At 43.6% G+C, this 24,062-nt stretch overlaps 1 protein-coding gene across 1 annotated transcript in view; it reads right to left on the bottom strand.

Annotated features, from left to right (window-relative positions):
- ACOXL (acyl-CoA oxidase like) overlaps positions 1-23,731 on the bottom strand; it is a 687,302-nt gene extending 663,571 nt beyond the window's left edge. The window contains exon 1 of the mRNA XM_082249749.1: positions 23,520-23,731. Within this exon, the coding sequence (XP_082105875.1) occupies positions 23,520-23,635 (116 nt within the window). The 5' untranslated portion in view covers positions 23,636-23,731. The remainder of the gene's footprint in view (positions 1-23,519) is intronic.
- Positions 23,732-24,062: the final 331 nt, after the last annotated feature.

The raw sequence follows: 24,062 nt of genomic DNA on the forward strand, positions 1-24,062 counted from the left end.
GGAAATTGTGTTGAAAAGAGACAGTTGAATTTATAATGGGGTTGTAATGTAGGATCACGACAGCAGAAATGCTATTTCTTCCATCTGATGTGTTTAATAATTCTTATCATCGCTATCATTATACAAGTCTTCTCCATTATAACTTTAGCGTTGTAGTATATTTATGACAGCTTTAGTCCTTGTCTACACAGGTTTAATTAACTAAAAGAGAGATGTGCCAGATGACCACTTAAAAACTGGGACACATCTCACTTACCTTATGTCTACCATATACTCCGATACCAAATAACGAAGTCGCAGGTCACATCTGTGTACTGAGTTGAACAGCTAAGGGAAGCATATGCTTTACCTTTTGCTGCAACATGCCAAAATCAACTTGGCATGCAGTGTTCAGGTTGAGTCGTATGCTGCATATCCATTAACACAGCTCCCTAATGGCCTCATGTGTAATCAGGCCTGTATGTACTATATCTGAATAAGTGACTTTGGACCTTCCACCAAGCTTCTATAATATCTCTGCTAATGGCAAAAGTGAAATAAGGAATAGATCAGCACGCTGCGATGGAGGTAGCCTCTGTGCACTAATGAAAACCTTGAGAAGCTGCCAATGAAAACTGCTGACTCCTGTAGGCCAGAGAAAAAAAAAAAAAAGCGACAACCAACACCACCACAGCTTGCTAGCTATGTGAAGTAGGAAGTTATAGAAGACAGCTTCTCCATTTATTATACAATTTCATTTTACATTACACTAAACCCAACCTTCACCACCTGCATCCAGTACAATAGACCATTGGAGGAACTTCTTTGGAAACCAGAACTCCTGTACTAACAGTTCCCTCTCACACAAATTCAGACTTTTCTCTCCTACATGTAACAAATCTGTATTTTTTGCTAGAAAATTAGTCGGAACAACCAAACAATACAGGTGCATCTCATACAATTAGAATATCATCAAAAAGTTAATTTATTTCAGTAATTCAATTCAAAAAGTGAAACTCCTATTTTATATAGATGCGTTACACACAGAGTGATAGATTTCAAGCATTCCTTTCTTTTAATTTGGATGATTATGGCTTACAGCTAGTGAAAACCCAGAATTCAGTATCTCAGGAAATTAGAATATTACATTTTTAATATAGAAATGTTGGCTTACTTAAAAGTATGTCCATGTACAGTATAGTATGCACTCAATACTTGGTCGGGGCTCCTTTTGCATGAATTACTGAATCAATGTGGCGTGGCATGGAGGCGATCAGCCTGTAGGACTGCTGAGGTATTATGGAAGCATAGGCTGCTATTGGCACTTTTCCATTGCAAGTACCGGCTCGGCTCTACTTGGCCCTGCTTGCTTTTCCACTGCTGGTACCGCATGGTACGGTGTTGGAACGGTTCGGTACGGTATGGTTTGCTTTTCCACTAAAGTAGTACTAAAGTTAAGTGGGTGGGATAACAACGGGGTGGGTGGGATTCTCTGACCAATCAGTGGCTAGAAGTGACTGCATGCAAAGGATTGTGGGATATGGTACCGGTTATGGTACCTGTTGGAACCACAATCGAGTAGGTACTGTTTTTGAGAGCCGTACCGTTCGGTTCCATGCAGTGGAAAAGCGCCGCCGTACCGTACCGAACCGTTCCTACACTATACCATGCGGCACCAGCAGTGGAAAAGCACAAAAGCGAGCCGAACCGTTTGGTTCCATGCAGTGGAAAACCGCCATTTGATAGCGGCCTTCAGCTTGTCTGTATTGTTGGGTCTGGTGTCTCTTCTTCCTCTTGACAATATCCTACAGATTCTCTATGGGGTTTAGGTCAGGTGAGTTGCTGGCCAATCAAGCACAGTAATACCATGATCATTAAACCAGGTATTGGTACTTTTGGCTGTGTGGGCAGGTGTCAAGTAATGCTGGAAAATTAAATCAGCATCTCCATAAAGCTGGTCAGCAGAGGGAAGCATAAGGTGCTCTAGATTTACCTGGTAGAAGGCTGCACTGACTTTGGACTTGATAAAACACAGTGGACCAACACCAGCAGATGACATGGCTCCCCAAATCATCACTGACTGTGGTAATTGTTGCATTTCATTTGGAAATCAGGGTCCCAGAGTCTGGAGGAAGAGTGTCACAGAATACAAGTTGCATGAGGTCCAGTGTGAAGTTTCCACAGTCAGTGATGATTTGGGAGCCATGTCATCTGCTGGTGTTGGTCCACTGTGTTTTATCAAGTCCGAAGTCAGTGCAGCCCTCTACCAGGAAATTCTACAGCACTTCCTGCATCCCTCTGCTGACCAGCTTTATGGAGATGCGGATTTCATTTTTCTGGTAGTGTCTACATCTGCTCAGGGTGAACATGCTCATCTGCAAGCCAGGCCTTCCCCTCCAAAATCAGTGCCTGACCTCAAATATTCTCATAAACACACTCCTAAACCTTGTGGACAACCTTCCCAGAAGAGCTGAAGCTGTTATAGCTGCAAAAGGTGAGCCAACTCAATAATGAACCCTATGGACTGGGATGCCATTAACCACTTTACGTCTGCTCGCGGTAATACTACTGCGGCAGAGTGGTTCGTTATCGTCTGACGACGTAGTATTAACGTCGTCAGACACTCCCCCTTCTGGGCGGCGCTTGCGCGCCGCCGGAGGCTCGCTCCCGCTGTTTTCATTCACAGCGGGAGTCGGGCCAGGGGAGGAGCAGCGGCGATCGCCGCTGCTCTGCCCCGATCGCCGGGGATCTAGTGTGGAGATCTGCCCGCCTGTGTAAACACAAGCGGGCGGATCTCCTAAGTGACAGGGAGTGACAGATCGGACTGTTCAGCATAGCTGGACATCCGATCTGTCCATGACTCACTCAGTCACCTCCCCCCCTACACGTCAGTAAGCACCAGGCATACATTAACCCCTCCCTCTCCAATAAAATTAACCCCTTCCCTGCCAGTGTCATTTTTACAGTAACAGTGCATATATATATATAGCACTGATTACTGCAGTAATGTCACTGGTACCCCCAAAAGTGTCAAAAATGTCAGTCAAGGGTCCGATCTGTCCGCCGCAATGTCGCAGTCCCACAAAAAAAAAAAAAAAACGCAGATCGCCGCCATTACGCGTTAAAAAAAAAAAAAAAACACCAAAAATGACAGAAATCTTCCCTTTGTTAGTAAACGCAATAACTTTTGCGCAAACCAATCAAAATACGCTTATTGCGATTTTTTTTACCAAACATAGGTAGCAGAAAACAAATTGGCCAAAAATTTTTAAAAAAAAATTGGTTTTTACATCTTTTTTGGGGGGAATTTCATATAAAAAAATGTTAAAAATATTGTTATTTTTTCAAAATAAACGCTCTTTTTTTGTTTATTGCGCAAAAAGTAAAAATCGCACAGGTGATCAAATACCACCAAAAGAAAGCTCTGTTTGTGGGAAAAAAAGGACGTAAATTTCGTTTGGGTACGGCGTCGCACGACCGCGCAATTGTCAGTTGAAGTCGCACAGCGCCGAATCGCAAAAAGTGGCCTGGACGGAAGACAGCAAAATCCTCCGGTGGTAAAGTGGTTAAAGTTCATGTACATGTAAAGGCAGGCATCCCAATTCCTTTGGTAATATAGTGTACATTACACCAATATAAAAAAAATGGCAAAATGATTTACAAAAATGTATATAAAAAAATAAGGATTTTATTTTTATTTATTTTTTTCATTTTTTCCAATGCTAGACAGAAACAAAATAAGTCAAAACTATTTATTTTTTAATTTACCTGGTAAATTTCAGTTAGCTGCTCCTGATAGTTTTAGTCTACATTTTAAAGTATAACTAAAGGCAAAACTTATTTTTTTAATTAGTTTTGGATAGAGTGGGGATGGATTAGAACCCCTGTCAATTTTTTTTTTGTCTTTGCCCCCGTTAAGGAGATTCACCGTCTCTATTTTTCCTGTTTACCATTAATCATTGAAAGTGAAAGTAAAAGAAAACCCCAAATTTTGGGTTGTCCCCAGAAAAGTAGTAGATGGGAAATCTTCCAATGGGGACACTAGTTCTGGTGACCTGGGGGTCCCCAAGAAATTCCTTTCATTTGCAGAAATCTGACTTCCTGCTTGGTCATGGGACAGGAAGTGAAGGGAAATCTCTGCAATGGGACACAGATGGCAGGGGGAAAAAAATCTGACAGGGGTTATAACCCTCCCATACTCTATCCAAAATGATAAAAAATAAATAAATAATAAAAAAAATAATTGCCCATACTTCTACTTTAACAAACACGGACGCTAAAACTGTGCCTGCAATTATTCCAGCAGGTCTGTACTACTAGAATTCCAGGATGTACAGGAAAAGAGTTTAAGGATTTATTTGCTTTCACCACGTTTGGGCCACATGACGCAATGCATCAGCTCCAAAATTCAAAAGACAAAGAGAAAGCTATGTTAAGAAAGCATAAATCAAACAGATCAAGAATTTTTGCACAATTCATTACTTTTTTTTGCATGATTGTGATGTGTTCACCTTCCTTACACATCTACCTCTCCTCTTCCTCCTGCAGTGTACATTTCAGATCAATTTTTAAACTTAGAATATTGGCGCCAGTACTTCATTATTTTGGGGCATGTGATTTGACATTTAAAGCGTTTGTTACCCCAATACTTCATATTTCTTTTACCTATGCTTTCCTATTAAAAACTGACCACGCTAAGCTGGAGAACGCAAGGTGGTCAGTTTTTTAGCTATGCTGGGAACTAAGTATGCTCTCCTCCAATGATCAGACTTGTCCTAACATGGACAACCATTTACTGGGAAGTGAAGGTAACTGCTGCTTCTCCTCCCCCCAGATCTTATGCTGCTAAGAACAGAGAGAATGTGATCACTTCTAAAAAGGGAATAAAAACTTATTTATTGTGTATTTTTATATCTATACACAGATATTTTGCCTTTTATTTAAATTTTAAACTGAATGAGTAGTTTAACAAGGGGATTGTTTACAATCACTTTAATGAAACTCCCGCACAGTACTTTGAGACCCGGTTCACACTAGCGCGATTTGTCAGCTTGACAAGTCGTGCTCCCTCGCGGTCCATTGACTGCTACAGGACCCGTTCTAATAGGAGTGACACAAGTCGCTCAGACTTAGAAAAAGGGTCCTGTACTACTTCGGGGCGACCTCGGAGCGACTTGCATAGACTTCCATTATATGAAGTCCGTGCAAGTCGCGCCGAAGTCGCGGTGCACGTGACTGACAAATCGTGTCATCTCAGTGTGAACCGACTGTGATAGTAATTTGGCATGGCTGGTGCAAAACCACAAAGAATTTGTCTTATAACATCGTTAACTTTGCACAATGCATGTGATTAAGGCACAGGGGTGCTGGGTTTTAGGAGTTATAACATCCGGAGAGGAGGCAGTATACTGCACCCTTACTACATGTCAAGGCAAGACAGCCAGTCAATGGGCCATACACACAGCTGCATCTACAAATGAAAATCTGTTCTGCATTCAAGTAAAAAAAAAAACCCACACAACACAGGACACGATTGCATTTGGGGTTCTACATACAGTCGGTAAAGAACTTTAAATTATCACATTTTGTTGCTTTGCAGCCTGAAATGAAGGCAGGCACAGTTTTTGTTTTATCTAGCTGAATTTACTCCTGATAAAACATCCAAGTGAAAGATATAAACACCAACATGTCAGAAAAAAAAATTAAAAAATAAAGAAAAACTCAAAAAACGGAATCACTGAGTTGGAAAAAGGATCACCCCCCCCCCCCTTATGCCAGTATTTTGTTGAACCACCTTTTGCTTTAATTACAGCCTTTAGTCTGTTAAGATATGTCTCTACTAACTTTTCACATCTAGACTTTGCAATATAGCCCACTCTTCTTTGCAGAACTGCTCAAGTTCAATTAAATTTGATGGTGACCGTTTGTGGACTGCAGTCTTCAGGTCATTCCACAGATTTTCAACGTGGTTGAAGTCTGGACCCTAACTAGGCCATGCAAGGCCATTCACCTTTTACGCCTTCAACCAGTGTGGTCATTTTTGCTGTGTGCTTTGGGTCATTGTCATGTTGGAAGGTAAACCTCCTTCCCATTGACAACTTTCTGGCAAAGGGCAGTGGATTTTCCCTCAAGAAATTGATGGTATTTTTCCCCAACCATTTTCCTTCTATCCTGACAATTGCTCCAGTCCCTGCTGCAGAGATACACCCCCATACCAGGATATTACCCCCTCCATGCTTTACGGTAGGAATGGTGTTATTTGAATGGGGAGCTGTATTGAATTTCCGCCAGACATACAGTCAGGTCCATAAATATTGGGACATCGACACAATTCTAATCTGGCTGGCTCTATACACCACCACAATGGATTTGACATGAAACAAATAAGATGTGCTTTAACTGCAGACTTTCAGCTTTAATTTGAGGGTATTTACATCCAAATCAGGTGAAAGGTGTAGGAATTACAACAGTTTGTATATGTGCCTTCCACTTTTTAAAAGGGACCAAAGTAATGGGACAATTTGCTGCTCAGCTGTTCAATGGCCAGGTGTGTGTTATTCCCTCATTATACCATTTACAAGGAGCAGATAAAAAGGTCCAGAGTTCATTTCAAGTGGGCCATTTTCATTTGGAATCTGTTGCTGTCGACTCTCAATATGAGATCCAAAGAGCTGTCACTATCAATGAAGCAAGCCATCATTGGGCTGAAAAAACAAAACAAACCCATCAGAGAGATAGCAAAAACATTAGGTGTGGCCAAATAAATTGTTTGGAACATCCTTAAAAAGAAAGAAGGTACCGGTGAGCTCAGCAACACCAAAAGACCCGGAAGACCACGGAAAACAACTGTGGTGGATGACACCCTTCACAACAGTTGGCCAGATCAAGAACACTCTCCAGGAGGTAGGTGTATGTGTGTCAAAGTCAACAATCAAGAGAAGACTTCACCAGAGTGAATACAGAGGGTTCACCACAAGATGTAAACCATTGGTGAGCCTCAAAAACAGGAAGGTCAGATTAGAGTTTGCCAAAGAACATCTAAAAAAGCCTTCACAGTTCTGGAACAACATCCTATTAAACAGATGAGACCAAGGTCAACTTGTACCAGAGTGATGGGAAGAGAAGAGTATGGAGAAGGAAAGGAACTGCTCATGATCCAAAGCATACCACCTCATCAGTGAAGCATGGTGGTGGTAGTGCGAACTGGTAGAAAGACCTCGCGCTTATAGTGTAATAAATATGTGAATAAATAAATAATAACTTACACTCTAAAGTGTCTGTGTGCTAGCTGCCAGCTGCAAATTAAAGTGCATGTGCCTTTAAATAGATATATAGTGCCGGTGTTGCAGCGCTGCTAAAATGTCTGTGCAAAAGTGCAAAAAAATGCGACAATGTGCAAATATCAGATAGTATGTTTAAACACTAGTGTGTGATCATGATGTCATTTCCTGTCTCCCTGTTGGTTTCCAGTAAGACAAGAAGGGCTCAGCTATGTGTCCAGCATTATCTTGCCTGGAAATCGGAAGTATGCATTAAGGACCAACACAAGGATCGCTTCCAACCTACTGGTGTATCCAAGCTGCCCAGGAAAGCCTCCATCAGATGCTTAATTTGCAGATGACCAAGCTATTTGTGGTGAGTAGATTACCACAGGGGGGTGAGAACCTGAATTGATCCAGCGGAACACTAGTGTTTTACATCCTGCAGGATATTTATGGACTTTATTATCATCTTGATCACAGTTATTGTATATTTTATTGATCAGCACTGTATTTATGATTTTTAACAGTATGGCTTGAGAAATTCTAGCATGACTGTTTAAACATACTATCTGATATTTGCACATTGTCGCACATATTTAATTTTTTTGCACTTTTGCACAGACATTTTAGCAGCGCTGCAACACCGGCACTACATATGGTGGTGGTAGTGTCGTGGGCATGTATGGCTGCCAATGGAACTGGTTATCTTGTATTTATTGATGATGTGACTGCTGAAAAAAGTAGTAGGATGAATTCTGAAGTGTTTCCGGCAATATTATCTGCTCATATTCAGCCAAATGCTTCAGAACTCATTGGATGGCGCTTCACAGTGCAGATGGACAATGACCCAAAGCATACTGCGAAAGAAACCAAAGAGTATAATGTTATGCAATGGCCAAGTCAATCCCCTGACCTGAATCTGAGCATAAATGGAAGAAGAGTAGCGCACGAGATCAACTATAAGTGACTCAAGATGTTGTAAGCAAGCTATGAAGAATATTGCTAAACAAACATTCCAAAAAAGTAATCAAAAAAGAAGAACTAATGTCCATTTAGTCCATGAAATCCAAGGGTAAGTGAAATGAGTTGGATTGCTAGGTCACCATCCACCACCAGGTGTCACACCACAAAATAGTAGGATTGGCCACTCACCAGAACTCAATGCTCAGGTGTTCTCACACAAGAGCAGACTGCGCAGAAATGTTAGATGGATATAGAGCCAGAACCTGTTCACCACTGCTTCATAACAAATCCTTGCACGCACTCCCTCAGTATCAGGATATCATGGAGAAAAAGAAATGGCCCCACATAGTGAAGTACCGTAACCACAAAATGCTTTATTAAAAGTAAAAATGTGTTGCACTCACATGTATAGGCTGATCAGAAAGCATGTAACCACATAATGCTCGGTGGAAGGACACCTAACTCGTCCAGTTCTCGGGCTCACTCCACGCCAGCCCTGTACCTTCCGGGTAGGTCCCTCACCGTCACGTGATGTCGGATGTGTAGTCTGGTCACGCCCCGACCGGTTTCGTCATGTCCGACTTCAACTGGAGGCGTGACCAGAACGACAACATCCGGCATCTAAATAGCCCTGCTGGAACGCTCTACGTCCAATCGGCAACGAGGTGAAAAACCGGAAGTTTAGCCAGCTCACCACGCCGCGGAACTTCCGACATCAACATGACCAAATAAAGAGTCGACCCTTGCAGGATACCAATTTACTTCGGCACCATGGATAATAAAAAAAATTTTTTTGCAAAAAAACTTTTATGCATAAAGTTAAGCGATAATAAGAACAATTTTAACCCTAGGCTGTGCGCCAAAAAAATTAAAATATAAAAAGATAAAAAAGGAATGGTTGCAGTGCAAAACCGCTCCTTGCCGATATGAACCTGTAGAATGTTACCAGTAACAATCTGCATATACACTGGACAAACCACACATATCGTAACTAAGAATGTTATACATAAATAGTATTACAATACCTATTTCAATATATATAAAAACCAAAATACCGTAAAACAATACTAATTAGAGACATTGCAGCTGAAAGAAATGCCATAATAAATAAAACAAAAAACAAATGATGTGTGGAAGTTTTCAAAAGTCTAGTCCTGCGTGATCTTCAAACCCTGGAACCGGGATTTGGGGTCATTAAGAAGTACAGACATATACAGGAGGGACTAGATTCACTTGAATCTCGTAAAGAGATTATCATCCGTCCAGCTGACAAGGGCGGGGGAGTGGTTGTGATGGACAAGCAGTTTTACCACGATCAGATCATAACCATGTTAAGTGATACCGCAACTTACACCAAATTATCTAAAGACCCAACTGGTGATTTTGTGGGTGATCTGAAACGATTGGTACAATCGGGGTTTAAGGACGGGGTCCTAACAAAGAAGGAACGTAACTTCTTAACACCTAGTGCATGTCGAATCCCGATCCTATATACGCTGCCAAAAGTCCACAAGGACGCAACCAACCCCCCCCCACGACCCATTGTGAACGGGATTGGGTCAGTGAGCGCCAGACTGGGCCAATACTTGGACCAGTTTCTACAGAAGAGTGTGGTTCAGACGAAAGCTTTTCTGAAGGACACCACGGATCTTCTTCTCATGCTGGATGGTGTTGTACTTGGGGACGACTCGCCGGTCTTTCTTGTTACAGCCGACGTGTCGTCCCTGTACACCATCATCCAGCATGATGATGCTCTACTGTCCTTAAACTGGGCATTGAGTCAAAGGGACGACTTACCCCGGGAGCAAAAAGTGTTTATTGGTAGGGCTCTAGACTTCTGTCTAAGCCATAACTATTTTTGGCATCACAGTCAATTTTATAGCCAAAAAACGGGTGTTGCCATGGGCGCCAAATTTGCCCCAAGCCTGGCAAATTTGTTCATGTCGGAGTGGGAAGACAAGTTTGTCTTCAACCAGGTACGACATGAACTTAGGCTGTACAAACGTTTCATTGATGACATCATCTTCATCTGGCAAGGGGAAGAGGAAGATCTGGTAGCCTTCATGGAACACCTGAACACCAATAACAATAATATAAAATTGGAGTTCCATCATAGCCCTGATGAAATTAACTTCCTTGATGTCACTATTAGAAGAGAAAACAACAGATTAACTACGAAAGTATTCTTTAAAGTGACAGACAGGAATAGTTATTTGGCTATACAAAGTGGGCACCACCCTAACTGGCTCAGGAACATTCCCAGGGGTCAGTTTATCCGTGTGAGACGGAACTGTACCTCTGTTGTTGACTACACTGAGCAAGCAGCGGTTCTGAGGGACAGGTTTGTCGCCAAAGGTTATGATGAAAGTGATCTAAATAGAGAAATCACCACCATTAAAGATGCTCCTAGACCACTGAGACCTGTAGTCAAACCGGTTAGGATGGATGACGACCCCAAACAATGGAGCTTCTTGTCAGATTTTTCTAACGATTACAAGAAGGTCGAGGAAATCTTTAGACAACATTGGTCCATACTACAAATGGATAAAACGTTAGGCTCGGCTTTACCTGCTAAGCCATCGTTTATCTACAGACGAGCTCCTAATTTTGGGGATCAAATTGTCAAAAAAATACTGGATCCCCCCAGTGTCTCCTTCTTCCCGGACATGAGAGGGTTCTTCACCTGTGGTAGGTGTAGAGCCTGTTCATTTACGCCTACCAATTTCAGGAGGAGGGACTCTTTCACAGTTCGGGCCATAAACAAAACTTTCAAAATTAAAAATTTAATTACATGTGATACCACACATGTTGTTTACGGACTAATGTGCCCCTGTAACTTAGTTTATATTGGCCGCACTAAACGGGCTTTAAAAGTAAGAGTGGGTGAGCATATCACCAACATCTTAAAGGGGAAGCGCGAACACAATGTGCCCGCACACTTTCGCCAGTTCCACCAGAGGGACCCTAGAAGTCTTCACTTCTGGGGGATCGAACGTGTTACCCCGTCGTGGCGGGGGTCGAATTGGGTGAGGGAATTATCCAAATGTGAGACCAAGTGGATTTTCCTCACCCAGGCCCTCGCACCGACGGGGTTAAACATTGAACTGGATTTGAATTGCTTTATTAGCGATTCTTAACTTTTCTTCCCCTACTATCGTTACAGCCTGTTTAGTGAGGCTTGATCATTTGTTTTTTGTTTTATTTATTATGGCATTTCTTTCAGCTGCAATGTCTCTAATTAGTATTGTTTTACGGTATTTTGGTTTTTATATATATTGAAATAGGTATTGTAATACTATTTATGTATAACATTCTTAGTTACGATATGTGTGGTTTGTCCAGTGTATATGCAGATTGTTACTGGTAACATTCTACAGGTTCATATCGGCAAGGAGCGGTTTTGCACTGCAACCATTCCTTTTTTATCTTTTTATATTTTAATTTTTTTGGCGCACAGCCTAGGGTTAAAATTGTTCTTATTATCGCTTAACTTTATGCATAAAAGTTTTTTTGCAAAAAAATTTTTTTTATTATCCATGGTGCCGAAGTAAATTGGTATCCTGCAAGGGTCGACTCTTTATTTGGTCATGTTGATGTCGGAAGTTCCGCGGCGTGGTGAGCTGGCTAAACTTCCGGTTTTTCACCTCGTTGCCGATTGGACGTAGAGCGTTCCAGCAGGGCTATTTAGATGCCGGATGTTGTCGTTCTGGTCACGCCTCCAGTTGAAGTCGGACATGACGAAACCGGTCGGGGCGTGACCAGACTACACATCCGACATCACGTGACGGTGAGGGACCTACCCGGAAGGTACAGGGCTGGCGTGGAGTGAGCCCGAGAACTGGACGAGTTAGGTGTCCTTCCACCGAGCATTATGTGGTTACATGCTTTCTGATCAGCCTATACATGTGAGTGCAACACATTTTTACTTTTAATAAAGCATTTTGTGGTTACGGTACTTCACTATGTGGGGCCATTTCTTTTTCTCCATGATATCCTGATACTGAGGGAGTGCGTGCAAGGATTTGTTATGAAGCAGTGGTGAACAGGTTCTGGCTCTATATCCATCTAACATTTCTGCGCAGTCTGCTCTTGTGTGAGAACACCTGAGCATTGAGTTCTGGTGAGTGGCCAATCCTACTATTTTGTGGTGTGACACCTGGTGGTGGATGGTGACCTAGCAATCCAACTCATTTCACTTACCCTTGGATTTCATGGACTAAATGGACATTAGTTCTTCTTTTTTGATTACTTTTTTGGAATGTTTGTTTAGCAATATTCTTCATAGCTTGCTTACAACATCTTGAGTCACTTATAGTTGATCTCGTGCGCTACTCTTCTTCCATTTATGCATTTACAAATATCTTCCATTATTTGTTTAAGTAGCAGCAATATTTATCTGTTATAATAGTCAAGAGATTGACTCCTCCTCAAGCGCAAAGATATATTTTCCTTGACCATTTGTGTCCAAGTTTATATATATTTATCTATTGAATCTGAGCATGCATTTCACTTGCTTAAGACAAAACTGAAGGGAAAATGCCCCAAGAACAAGCAGGAACTGAAGACAGTTGCAGTTGAGGCCTGGCAGAGCATCACCAGGGATGAAACCCAGCGTCTGGTAATGTCTATGCGTTCCAGACTTCAGGCTGTAATTGACTGCAAAGGATTTGCAACCAAGTATTAAAAGTGAAAGTTTGATTTATGATTGTTAATCTGTCCCATTACTTTGGTCCCTTAAAAAGTGGGAGGCACATATACAAACTGTTGTAATTCCTACATCGTTCACCTGATTTGGATGTATATACCCTCAAATTAAAGCTGAAAGTCTGTAGTTAAAGCACATCTTGTTTGTTTCATTTTAAATCCATTGTGGTGGTGTATAGAGCCAAAAAGATTAGAATTGTGTCAATGTCCCAATATTTATGGACCTGACTATCGTTTGGTGTTGTGGCCAAATAATTAAATTTTAGTCTCATCTGACCATAACACCTTTTTCAATGTGGCCTCAGAATCTTCAAGGAGTGTTTTGGCAAACCTTAATCGTGACTGCATATGGCCTTTCTTTTAGGAGTGGCTTTTTTATTCTTGAAACCCTCCCATACAAGCCCCATTTGTGAAGAACTTGTGATATTGTTGTCACATGCACACAATGACCACTCTTTGTCATAAATTCCTGCAGCTGCTTCAGAGTTGCTGTAGGCCTCTTGGTAGCCTCTCTGACCAGTTTCCTCCTGGCTCTTTCATCCAGTTTGGAGGGACCTCCTGATCCAGGGAGGGTCTATGTTGTACCAAATACCTTCCACTTCTTAACTACCTCAATACTGGGCATTTAAACCCCCTTCCTTCCCAGACCAATTTTCAGCTTTTAGCGCTGTTGCATTTTGAATGACAATTGCACGGTCATGCAACACTGTACCTAAACCAAATTTGTGTAATTTTTTCCTCACAAATAGAGCTTTCTTTTGGTGGTATTTGATCACTGCCAGGTTTTTTCTTTTTTTGGTGCACAAATAAAAAAAGACCGAAAGGTTTGAAAAAAAAAAAAAAAAAAAAAAGTTTTTTTGTTTAGGTTATAAAATTTTGTAAATAGATACGTTTTTTCCTGCACTGATGAGCACTGATGACGCCGCACTGACAGGCACTGATGAGGAGACACTGATGGGGTGGCACTGATATGCAGCACTGATATGCGGCGTTGGTGGGCACTGATAGGCAGCATTGATGGGCACTAATAGGTGGCACTGATGGGCGGCACTGATCGGCACTGCTGGGGGGGGGAATGATGGGTGGCACTGATAGATGGCAATAACGGGCACTGGTGGGCAGCACTGATAGATGGCATTGGTGGGCAGCACTGATAGGGGGGCACCACTGGCAGGCTCTCTGAGCCCTGTTTGCCATCGCTGGTGGCCATGGTGGGCATCCCTGGTGGTCATGGGTGGGCATACCTGGTGGCTCTAGTGGCACCCCCTCCCCCTAGGGCTGCACTGGTAATCGATGTTCTGATTACCAGCACAGACCCCCCCCCCCCTGTGATCAGTGAGTAATTAGAAATACTCACTGATCACCCCGGCTGCAGCACCGATCCTCTCCTTCTCCTCACTGAAAGGATCTGTCAGGAGGAGAGGAGATCGAAGCCGTTACAACGGCTCTATTTACATTACATGACGGCTGTGATTGGACACAGCCGTCATGTGATCAGGAGGGCCAATCACAGGGCCCTCCTGCCGCATCTTGTTGCTCTGTGTCCGAGGGACACAGGCACATCGATGCTGCGCGTGCCCGCGGCGGCGCGATCTCGCTCCTTCTGAAGGACATTCCGGAACGTCCGATCAGAAGGACGAGACTCCCACCTGGTTAATGATAGATGTCATTGTGCTTCTAGACATTGATAAAGCCTTTGACATTTTTTTGTATCCAACTACTGACTTGTGCCTGTCCACAACTTTATCCCAGAGATCAAGGTGACAGTGCCTTGCCACTCATAGTTGATTGTTTGTTTCAATTGCACTATCAGGAACTGAAATGTTCTTTTAATGCTAAGCTAATCAAAATTTTAACAGCTGAAAGTCAAATGGCTTTGTGTGCTATTGAGAAGGTGATTAACTACACCAGATTAAGTTTACAATTCCATTTTTTAGGGGAGGGGGGTGATCCCTTTTCCAACTCAGTATTTTTATTTTTTTTTTTGATGTGTTGGTGTTATATCTTTCACTTGGATGTTCTAAGTAAATATAGCTATATAAGGCTCCATTCACACTACCGCGACTTGTTAGGCGACTTGTCAGCCTGACAAGTCGCGATCCCTCGCGGTCCATTGACTGGTACAGAACCCGTTCTAATAGGAGCGACACAAGTCGCTCCAACTTAGAAAAAGGGTCCTGTACTACTTCGGGGTGACCTCGGAGCGACTTGCATAGACATTCATTATATGAAGTCCGTGCAAGTCGTGCCAAAGTCGAGGTGCACGGGACTTCACAGGTCGCCCCCGAAGTCGTGCAGAAGTCGTGCCGCTTCAGTGTGAATGCGGTCTAAAACAAAAACTGCCTTCATTTCAGGCTCCAAAGCAACAAACTTAAATTATTTAAAAAAAGGGGTGGGGGGGGTGATTCTTTTCTTACCCACTGAGAACTACAAGGAAGTGGAAAAACACAGCGAATGACAAGTTCTTGAAAAACAGATTACATGTCCATTAAGTAGTGGATGCGTATGGATTATTTTTTACAAATAAATATTGTTTTGTGTCCTTTTAGCCCACTACCGCCAGTGCCTCCTGGCCCTTTAAGAGGTTTCTGAAGCCGGGAAGCGGAGGCAAGGTTTGTGATCATGTGACTGCACTAATTGGCAGTCACATGATCAGTTAGCTCCTGATTGCAAGTAGAAATCAGGAGCTCTCCTTTAACCGCTGGTACAGCTGCCGGTTAGCGCGCTCTTGGCACAGCTTTGTTTACATTCTGGTACTCATACACAGGTGCATCTCCAAAAAATTGAATATCATCAAAAAGTTAATTTCAGCATTTCAATTCAAAAAGTAAAACTCGTATTTTATAGATTTATTACACACAGGGAGATATATTTCAAGCCTTTTTTTCTTTTAATTTTGATGATTATGGCTTACAGCTAGCGAAAACCCAAAATTCAGTATCTCAGAAAATTAGAATATTGTAGACTCATGGTGTCACACTCTAATCAGCTAATTAACTCAAAACACCTGTATGTCAGGACCCAGGCTTGAACCTGGGACCTCCACTGTGCCTGGCAATGACTCTGCTTGCTGAGCCATCTGGAATGCTGGACAGTTCCCTGGACAAATCCTGGAATGATCCTGCCGTAAATCTTAATTGCCTTGAACCTTGAACCCTTTGCTCCTCCCATGAACTTCCTGATTTAAGCCATGTCTCTGCACTTCCTGGTTGCCAGAATATTGTGCCTTCTCCAGCCAATATCTCGCTTGTCTCTCCTGCTGCTGTCCGTATCTTCGCTACCATTCTTTATCAACATTTGGCTTGTTCTTCGACTTCGCTTCTGCTTATCCCAACCTACAACTACTCGTTACTGACCTTGGCTATTCCTTGACTACGCTTCTGCTTGATCCCTACCTGATATACAGTATCTGCTATTGGACCCTGGCTTGCTCACCTCCTGGTGGGACGATCCTGAGGACCGTGACCTGGTACTAACATGCAGCAAAATCCATCTCCACCATCAGGAGCTCTGGTGAATACCGATTAGTACTTAGATTCCGCACCTCAGGTGAGCCTACGTCATCTGCCTGGGTGACCTGCCTGTGTTCCTATCCTGCAGGTTTGGGTTTAATACTGCTTTTTTTTTTTCTCTCTAAATTAAAGTTTTTTTTTTTTTTTTTTTTTACACCAAAACAATACACCATGTGTCTCAGAATTATATGAAAATAAACATCTATAGAAAGAAAGGAACAAACACACATTTTACATCCAGTGTTAAAGAGCAGACATTGTGCAATCCAGAGTATTACAAGGTTTATGTATACAAGCAGATGAGCACAACAAGGCGAGAGCGATTCTGAAGCCTGGTACACACTAATAGTTTTTTTACGTTTAACCCAAAGAAAAGAGAAGAAAAAAAAAAAAAAAAAAAACTTGACGGCTCCGGTCGGAGCAGCTGTTTAAACAATCCGACGTTAGTACAGCAATCTCCCCTGCTGAGCTGTTGTGTTCTGACAAAGAGGTGGCCCCTCCGCCAGAACACTCCCATCTGCCCTCTCCACTATTGGCTGAGAGCGCTTAACGGGAGTCGGTCGGCTGCTGGCTTCCCAGCATGCTCGGCCGCCTTTTGTCATACCGGCTGACATACACGCAGCCCAATGACGATTTTTATTGAACCAGCCGATGTCTCCCGACATTCGGCCTGTGTGTACGGGGCTTGAAACCCGCTGCTAGAGAGCTAGTGTACATTTAAGACAAGTGATAATACAGAGGTATCAATACTAATAAAAGGTCTACTTCTTTTAGGCTCGGACCACACCTACGCAGTATGCTTTAGATACATTTCTGCGGTGCGTTTTGCATTTTTTCACACACGATTTTACTGTGATTTGCGTTTGCTTTTTTTTTTTTTTGGCCCATTTGGTGTTAAGCAGAATAAAAAACACAAATCGCAGTAAAAATGTCTAGTCTTGAAGTCTACTAAACCAAAAAAAAAAAAAAGCACCATTTTGCACTGAGTGACGGTAGGGGGTGTGGATGGAAGCCATTTCTGTAATAGCAATTTACGGGCTATAAACAGAGTCCTGGTCCAGAGCAGACAAACCTCTGCAGGAAGTGTGTCCTCTAGGCCAGTGGTCCTCAACTCCAGTCCTCGGGGCCCACTAACAGGCCAGATTTTAAGTATTACCTTGGGGAGATGCAGACTAGAATGCTGCAATCACCGAGCAGCAAATGAGATCACCTGTGATGTAATCAGGGCCGGTGCTACCACTACGTGAACTAGGCAGCCGCCTAAGGCGCAGGCATGGCCAGTGCCACTTTCCTCTCCTGTCACCTCCTCATCCCCGGTAGATGTCACCTCTAGAGAGGGGGGCAGTGTGTACAGGAAGGGTTGTGTAGGGTTAAAGGGGGGCAGTGTGTATAGGAAAAGGGTGTAGGGTTAAAGGGGGTGTAGCATTAAAGGGGGGCACTGTGTGCAGGAAGGGGGGGCAGTGTGTTCAGGAAGGGAGGTGTAGGGTTAAAGGAGGGCAGTGTGTACAGGAAGAGGTGTGTAGGATTAAAGAGGGCAGTGTATACAGGAAGGGGAGTGTAGGGTTAAAGGGGGGAAAGCATTATGTGCAGGAAGGGGGGCAATGTGTACAGTTTTTTTTTTTAGTGGGGGGGGGGGGTGCAAGTAGCTGGTCTTGCCTAGGGTGTAAAATAGTCTAGCACCGGCCCTGGATGTAATTTAGTTATCTGGCAAACCTGGCTTGTTAGTGGGCCCGAGGACCGGAGTTGAGGACCACTGCTCTAGGCTAATACCCAAAATAGCTAACTTTGATGCCAACTGTATTTGGGTGGAACTGATATTGTTACGTGTAGTAAAGATGGATGACCAGTAACGGTGAAGTTTGAGGCATCTCCATAGCATATGACTAAGAGTGCCTGTAGTATTAGTACATCTAGGACAGTTAAGAGATGAAGCTTGTCCCCATTAATGCAATTTATGTGGCAGGATAAACAATTAGGTCAACCTTTGCTAGGGGGACGAGACCTCAGTAACAGCTTCCAGGGCTTGGATCCAATGATCATCATCCAAAGACTCTACATCCTTCCTCCGCATATGACCACGATTATTAACCTGCACTTTAGCCCTAGAAGCTTTCTGGAGAGTAGAATACAGATCATCGATCAATCCGCCCATGGAGCAATCTGCAGATACAGCCATAGTGAGGACCGAGGAAGGGTTGTACTTTAAGGCCTCATGCACACTGGACGTTCCCAAAACGCCAGTAGAAAGCTGTAGCTGTAGAAGGAGTTTTTAAGCTTTTTTGCAGTAGTGTTTTTCAGCTGTACCATTTTTTAGATTTTTTTTTTTCAAACAAAACTATACTCGCACAAAAGCTTATAGCTCAAAAACTTTGATAAACTTGAAATAGCTGTTTTTTGGCATTATTTTGCGTTTTTAAGCTTTTATCAGAGTTAGAGCGTTTTTACAGCTGAAAAACTCCTCTCAAAACCCACAATTTCTGGGGGGTTTTTCCAGCCAGGAATTGCCCCATCCAAAAACTTCTAATAACAGCCTATGTGTGCATGGGCACAAAGGATAACATGCCGGGGAGTTTACTGGCTGTAGAAAAAAACCTATAACGCCAAAAATAGGCATATATTTTGGTGTAGCCCCCATGCGACATAACGTCCCCTATGGCTTTCCGTAATTTACACTATACTGTCAAATGTATTGGGACGCCTACCTTTACACGCACATGAACTTTAATGGCATCCCAGTCTCAATCCTAGGGTTCAATGTTGAGTTGCCCCACCCTTTGCAGCTATAACAGCTTCAACTCTTCTGGGAAGGCCGTCCACAAGGTTTAGGAGTGTGTCTATGGGAATATTTGAGCATTCTTCCAGAAGCGCATTTGTGAGGTCAGGTACTGAAGTTGGAGAAAAGTCCTGGCTGGCAGTCTCCACTCTAATTCATCCCAAAGATGTTCTATTGGGTTGAGGTCGGAACTCTGTGCAGGCCAGTCAAGTTTCTCCACCCCAAACTCCCTCACCCATGTTTATATGGACCTTGCTACAGGTCTTGCCTACTCTAGTCAAATTTCATTAAGGCTGAGTTCACACTGATGCGAATTGGATGCTCTTTTCCCGGCATCCAATTCGCATAACAGGAGAGTATGACTGGCTCTCAATGGAGCAATTTCACACATCTCCGGGGCAGCTGCGGAGCACAGTGCAGAAGGGTCCTGTGTGTCTTTGACTCCGTTTCAGGTGCAAATTCAGGCAAAAGTTGGGCCTGATTCGTCCCTGAAATGGAGAACAGGGATGCACCGGATAAGGTAAGAAGAAACAGCTGAATATAACGTTAGTAACAAATGCCTTTTATTAGGATACCCAAGGTGACACCGCAGGAAACCAACAAGTAGTCTAGGTAGGCGTGTTTCACACAATAAGGTTGTGCTTATTTGTAATGATTAAGCACAGCCTTATTGTGTGAAACGCATGTACCTAGACTACTTGTTGGTGTCCTGCGGTGTCACCTTGGGTATCCTAATAAAAGGCATTTGGAACTAACGTGATGTGCAGCAATTTTTTCTTACCTTGTCACTATCCATGGAGGCGAGCCAGGGCTAGCACTCACGCGGAGGTTCTGTCAGACTCATCTATTCCACCTGGAGCAGCGAGTTCTCTTTACAGGGATGCAAATGGCCCCCTGCTGTGAGCCGCGTCTGCACACAGTGTAAACTTATGTTGGCTGGAAAAAAATAAATAAAAGTAAGCAGCTACAAATACGACAGCTGCTGACTTCTAATATAAGGGCACTTACCCATCCAGGGATCCCATGATGTCAGCACCTCAATTCATCAATTGGTTTCAGGTGCAGGCGCCGGTGTTCCGTGAGAATTACCTACCCCGTGAGAAAAACCTACCCTCGTCACTTCTGGGCAGGAACAGCTGAGCAGCGCAGCAGTGCGCATGCTCAGAGGCCCGGAGACCTAATGAAAAAGATAAGGAGCTGACTACAGGGCATGCGCAGTAGTATGAAAGTATTAGGGTGTCCGTGAAAAAAACCTACCCACGCGGCGGTGACATTAAAACAGCTGTACTACAATATGAGTCATCACCGCTCCTTCCCCTGTGACTACCCTGATCTTGGCTAGTAAATGTAAAAGCGGCTGGCGGCTCCGTTATTTATCTTTTCATACAGCCGCCGCCGCTTTTATATTTGGTAGCCGACATCAGTGAAGTGTCAGGGGAAGGAGCGGAGATGATTCATATTGTAGTACAGCTGTTTTAATGTAACCGCCACTTTACAGACACTGAGGGTGCACCGGAAGTGACGAGGGTAGGTTTTTCTCACGGGTAGGTAATTTTCACGGAACACCGGCATTGTATGTAAGGAAACCTGGCAATGAAGCCTTCAGGCCTCACAGCCGGTTTCCTACTGCAAATGCGCGAGTCACATTGCGCTTTCTGAATGTTCCCATAGTTTTCTGGAACCTGTGTGTGTCACAGAAGGCAGCGGGGGGGGGGGTGGCAGACAGAAATCCTGTAGATCAGCGACATTACCAGAGGGAGCGAGTACCTGTCAAAACCAGATACCAGCTCCCCCCCCCTTCCGCTGCACATTTGGCACCTTTGGTGGGGGGTAAGACAAGCGGAGCTTCCCCTTTTGGGTGGAGCTCCGCTTTAACCAATAAAGGTTCCAGGCTTTTATTGATATAAATTTGACACCCGTGGCGTTACAGTGCTTTCAGATATTTGAAGGAGGATTCTATAGCAGTGGTCCTCAACCCTGGTCCTCAGGGCCCACTAACAGGCCAGGTTTGCAAGATAACTGAAATACATTCCAGGTGATATCATTTGCTGCTCAGTGATTGCAGTACTCTAGTCTGCATCTCCCCAAGGTAATACTTAAAATCTGGCCTGTTAGTGGGCCCTGAGGACCGGAGTTGAGGACCACTGTTCTATAGAGTTTAACCACTTAAGCCCCGGAAGATTTTACCCCCTTCCTGACCAGGGCCTATTTTGCGATTCGGCACTGCATGACTTTAACGAACAATTGCGCGGTCGTGCGAAGCTGTACCCAAATGAATTTTTTTCCCCACAAACAGAGCTTTCTTTTGGTGGTATTTAATCACCTGTGCGATTATTTGATCATGCGCTATAAACAAAAAAAGAGCGTCAATTTTGCAAAAATAACAATATTTTTCACATTTTTTTATATGAGATTCCCCAAAAAAATGTAAAAATCAGGCCAATTAGGCCAATTTGTTTTATGCTACATATGTTTGGTAAAAAAAAAAAAAAGATCGCAAAAAGCGTGTTTTGATTGGTTTGCGCAAAAGTTTTTGCTTTTACTAAGGGAAAGATTTTTGTCATTTTTGGTGTTTTTTTTTTTTTTAACGCGTAATGGCGGCGATCTGCGATTTTTTTTTTTGCGGGACTACAACATCGCGGCGGACAGATCGGACCCTTGACTGACATTTTTGACACTTTTGGGGTTACCAGTGACATTACTACAGTAATCAGTGCTATACATATGCACTGTTAATGTAAAAACGACACTGGCAGTGAAAGGGTTAACTTTATTTGAGAGGGAGGGGTTAAGTGTGTCCCTAGGGGTGTGATTCTTACTGTGATTGGATGTGGCTGTGTGTGTAACAGCACAGATCAACGGTCAGCCCCTCACAGGCAAAGCGATGTAGGTCTACGTCGCTAGCCTGTGAGGGTCTAAGGAGCTCGCCTCCGGCGGCGCGCGCTCGCTCCTTAGACCCTCACAGGCTAGCGACGTAGACCTACATCGCTTTGCCTGTGAGGGGCTGACTGCCGACGTAAATCGTCGTTAAGCAGTCGGCAAGTGGTTAATACTGCTTTAACCACCTGCTAACCAGCCGCTGTAGTTTTACTGCAGCAGATCGGCTCTGTCCCGTGAAACTACATACGCACCGATTAGCCACAGGGTAAACCAATCAGCAGGTCTGGCGGCCACGATGTCTGCCGTGCACCCACGATTGTTCCCCATGGAAACAGAACGGCAGTCTGCAAGTGACACAGTAAAGTAAACACAGTACACCGCTGTTCTGTCGGTGATGAACACAGGGATCCTGTGATCCTCCTATTTAGGAAAACAAGTCTCTGTGTTCATCCAGCAAGCCCATCCCACACACAGTTAGAAAGTACCCCCTAGGGACATATTTTACCCTTTGATCGCCCCTGGTGTTAACCCCTTCCCTATCAACGTCATTAGTACAGTAAGGGCATATTTTTAGCATTGATTACTGTAGTAATGTCACTGGTCCCCCCAAAAGTGTCAGTTAGGGGTCCGATCCGTCCGCCATAATGTTGCAGTCCCGCTAAAAATCGCAGATCGCCACCATTATTAGTAAAAAAATAAATAAATAAAAATGACAAATCTTTCCCCTAGTTTGTAGATGCCATAACTATTGCACAAACCAATCAATATACACTTACTTGAATTTTTTTTAACAAAAATATGTAGCAGAATACATATTGGCCTAAAATTATTAAAAAATTTGATTTTTACATTTTTTTTTTTTTTTTTTTATTAGGAATGTTATATAGCAGAAAGGAAAAAAGATATATATATTTTTTTTTTTCAGAATTGTCGCTATCCTTTTTTTTTTTTTTTTTTTTTTTTTGTTTATAGCGCAAAAAATAAACAAACTAAAAAAAAGCTCTATTTGTGGGGAAAAAAGGACGTACATTTTATTTGGGTACAGCGTCGCACGACCGCACAATTGTCGGTTAAATTAGTGCCGAATCGCAATAAATGGCCTGGTCATTAAAGGGTAAAACCTTCCGGTCCAGAAGTGGTTAAATGTGGGGGAGATGTCACGAAGTTGGCACACATTGTGACTCCGCCAGGAATGTGTCACACATTGGATCTACAGGTCCCCTCCCTCCCTGGGATCAGCAGATGGAGCCCAGTCCTCCCATCCATCCTCCAGGGATGACAGGTCACCAGCTGTGTGCAGCCTCAGCACTGCACCCCCCATCTACACCTGTCATTGGAGTCCATGGGGCCCCTCCATGGTGTAGGGGGGCCTCTGTAGGAGGATACCTGTGAGTGGGGTATTGGGGGCCCCCCCAAAGGTGGGTGCAGTCCTAGCACTATCAGTACCTCTGCTGGAAGAGGGGGTTCTCTGCGATCTGCCTCCGCAGCTCATTCTTCATCCCCCAGAAGTCTCCGTCCAGGAACCGGGACAGGGAAGTCGGTGCGATGCCGGTGTGATCCATGGCGGTGAGATGGAGATCGGACTCTTCCCTGGGAAATGTTACCTCCTCTGCACTGCTTTCAGATCTGTTTGCAGGAGAGGCGCGCTCACGACGCCAGGCGCGCTCACCCCGGATCTGCTCGTTTAGGGAAAAAAAGGAAGGCATGCGCGTGCACGCGCCGTAGTCCGCGCCCATTCATTTCACTTCCCTGGAGCGCGCCCAGCGCTGAGAACTTTGCAGAGTTCAGTGAGCGGGTTCATGTGAAGTGAGCACTGAGCGGAGGTCAGGGTCACCCAGGAACAGGCTCTGCTCTTCAACTTTACTCACAATAAACTCCATGGAGTATTTTTCATAAACAAATACTAACAATAATGTAACTTGCAGCTTTTCCCTCAAAAAATTCCTCCTCAGCTCTTACGCTCACCGGCCACGTTATTAGATATAGCTG

Source organism: Pelophylax lessonae (genome assembly GCF_965119305.1).
Source record: "Pelophylax lessonae genome assembly, chromosome: 3".
NCBI classification, from domain to species: domain Eukaryota; kingdom Metazoa; phylum Chordata; class Amphibia; order Anura; family Ranidae; genus Pelophylax; species Pelophylax lessonae.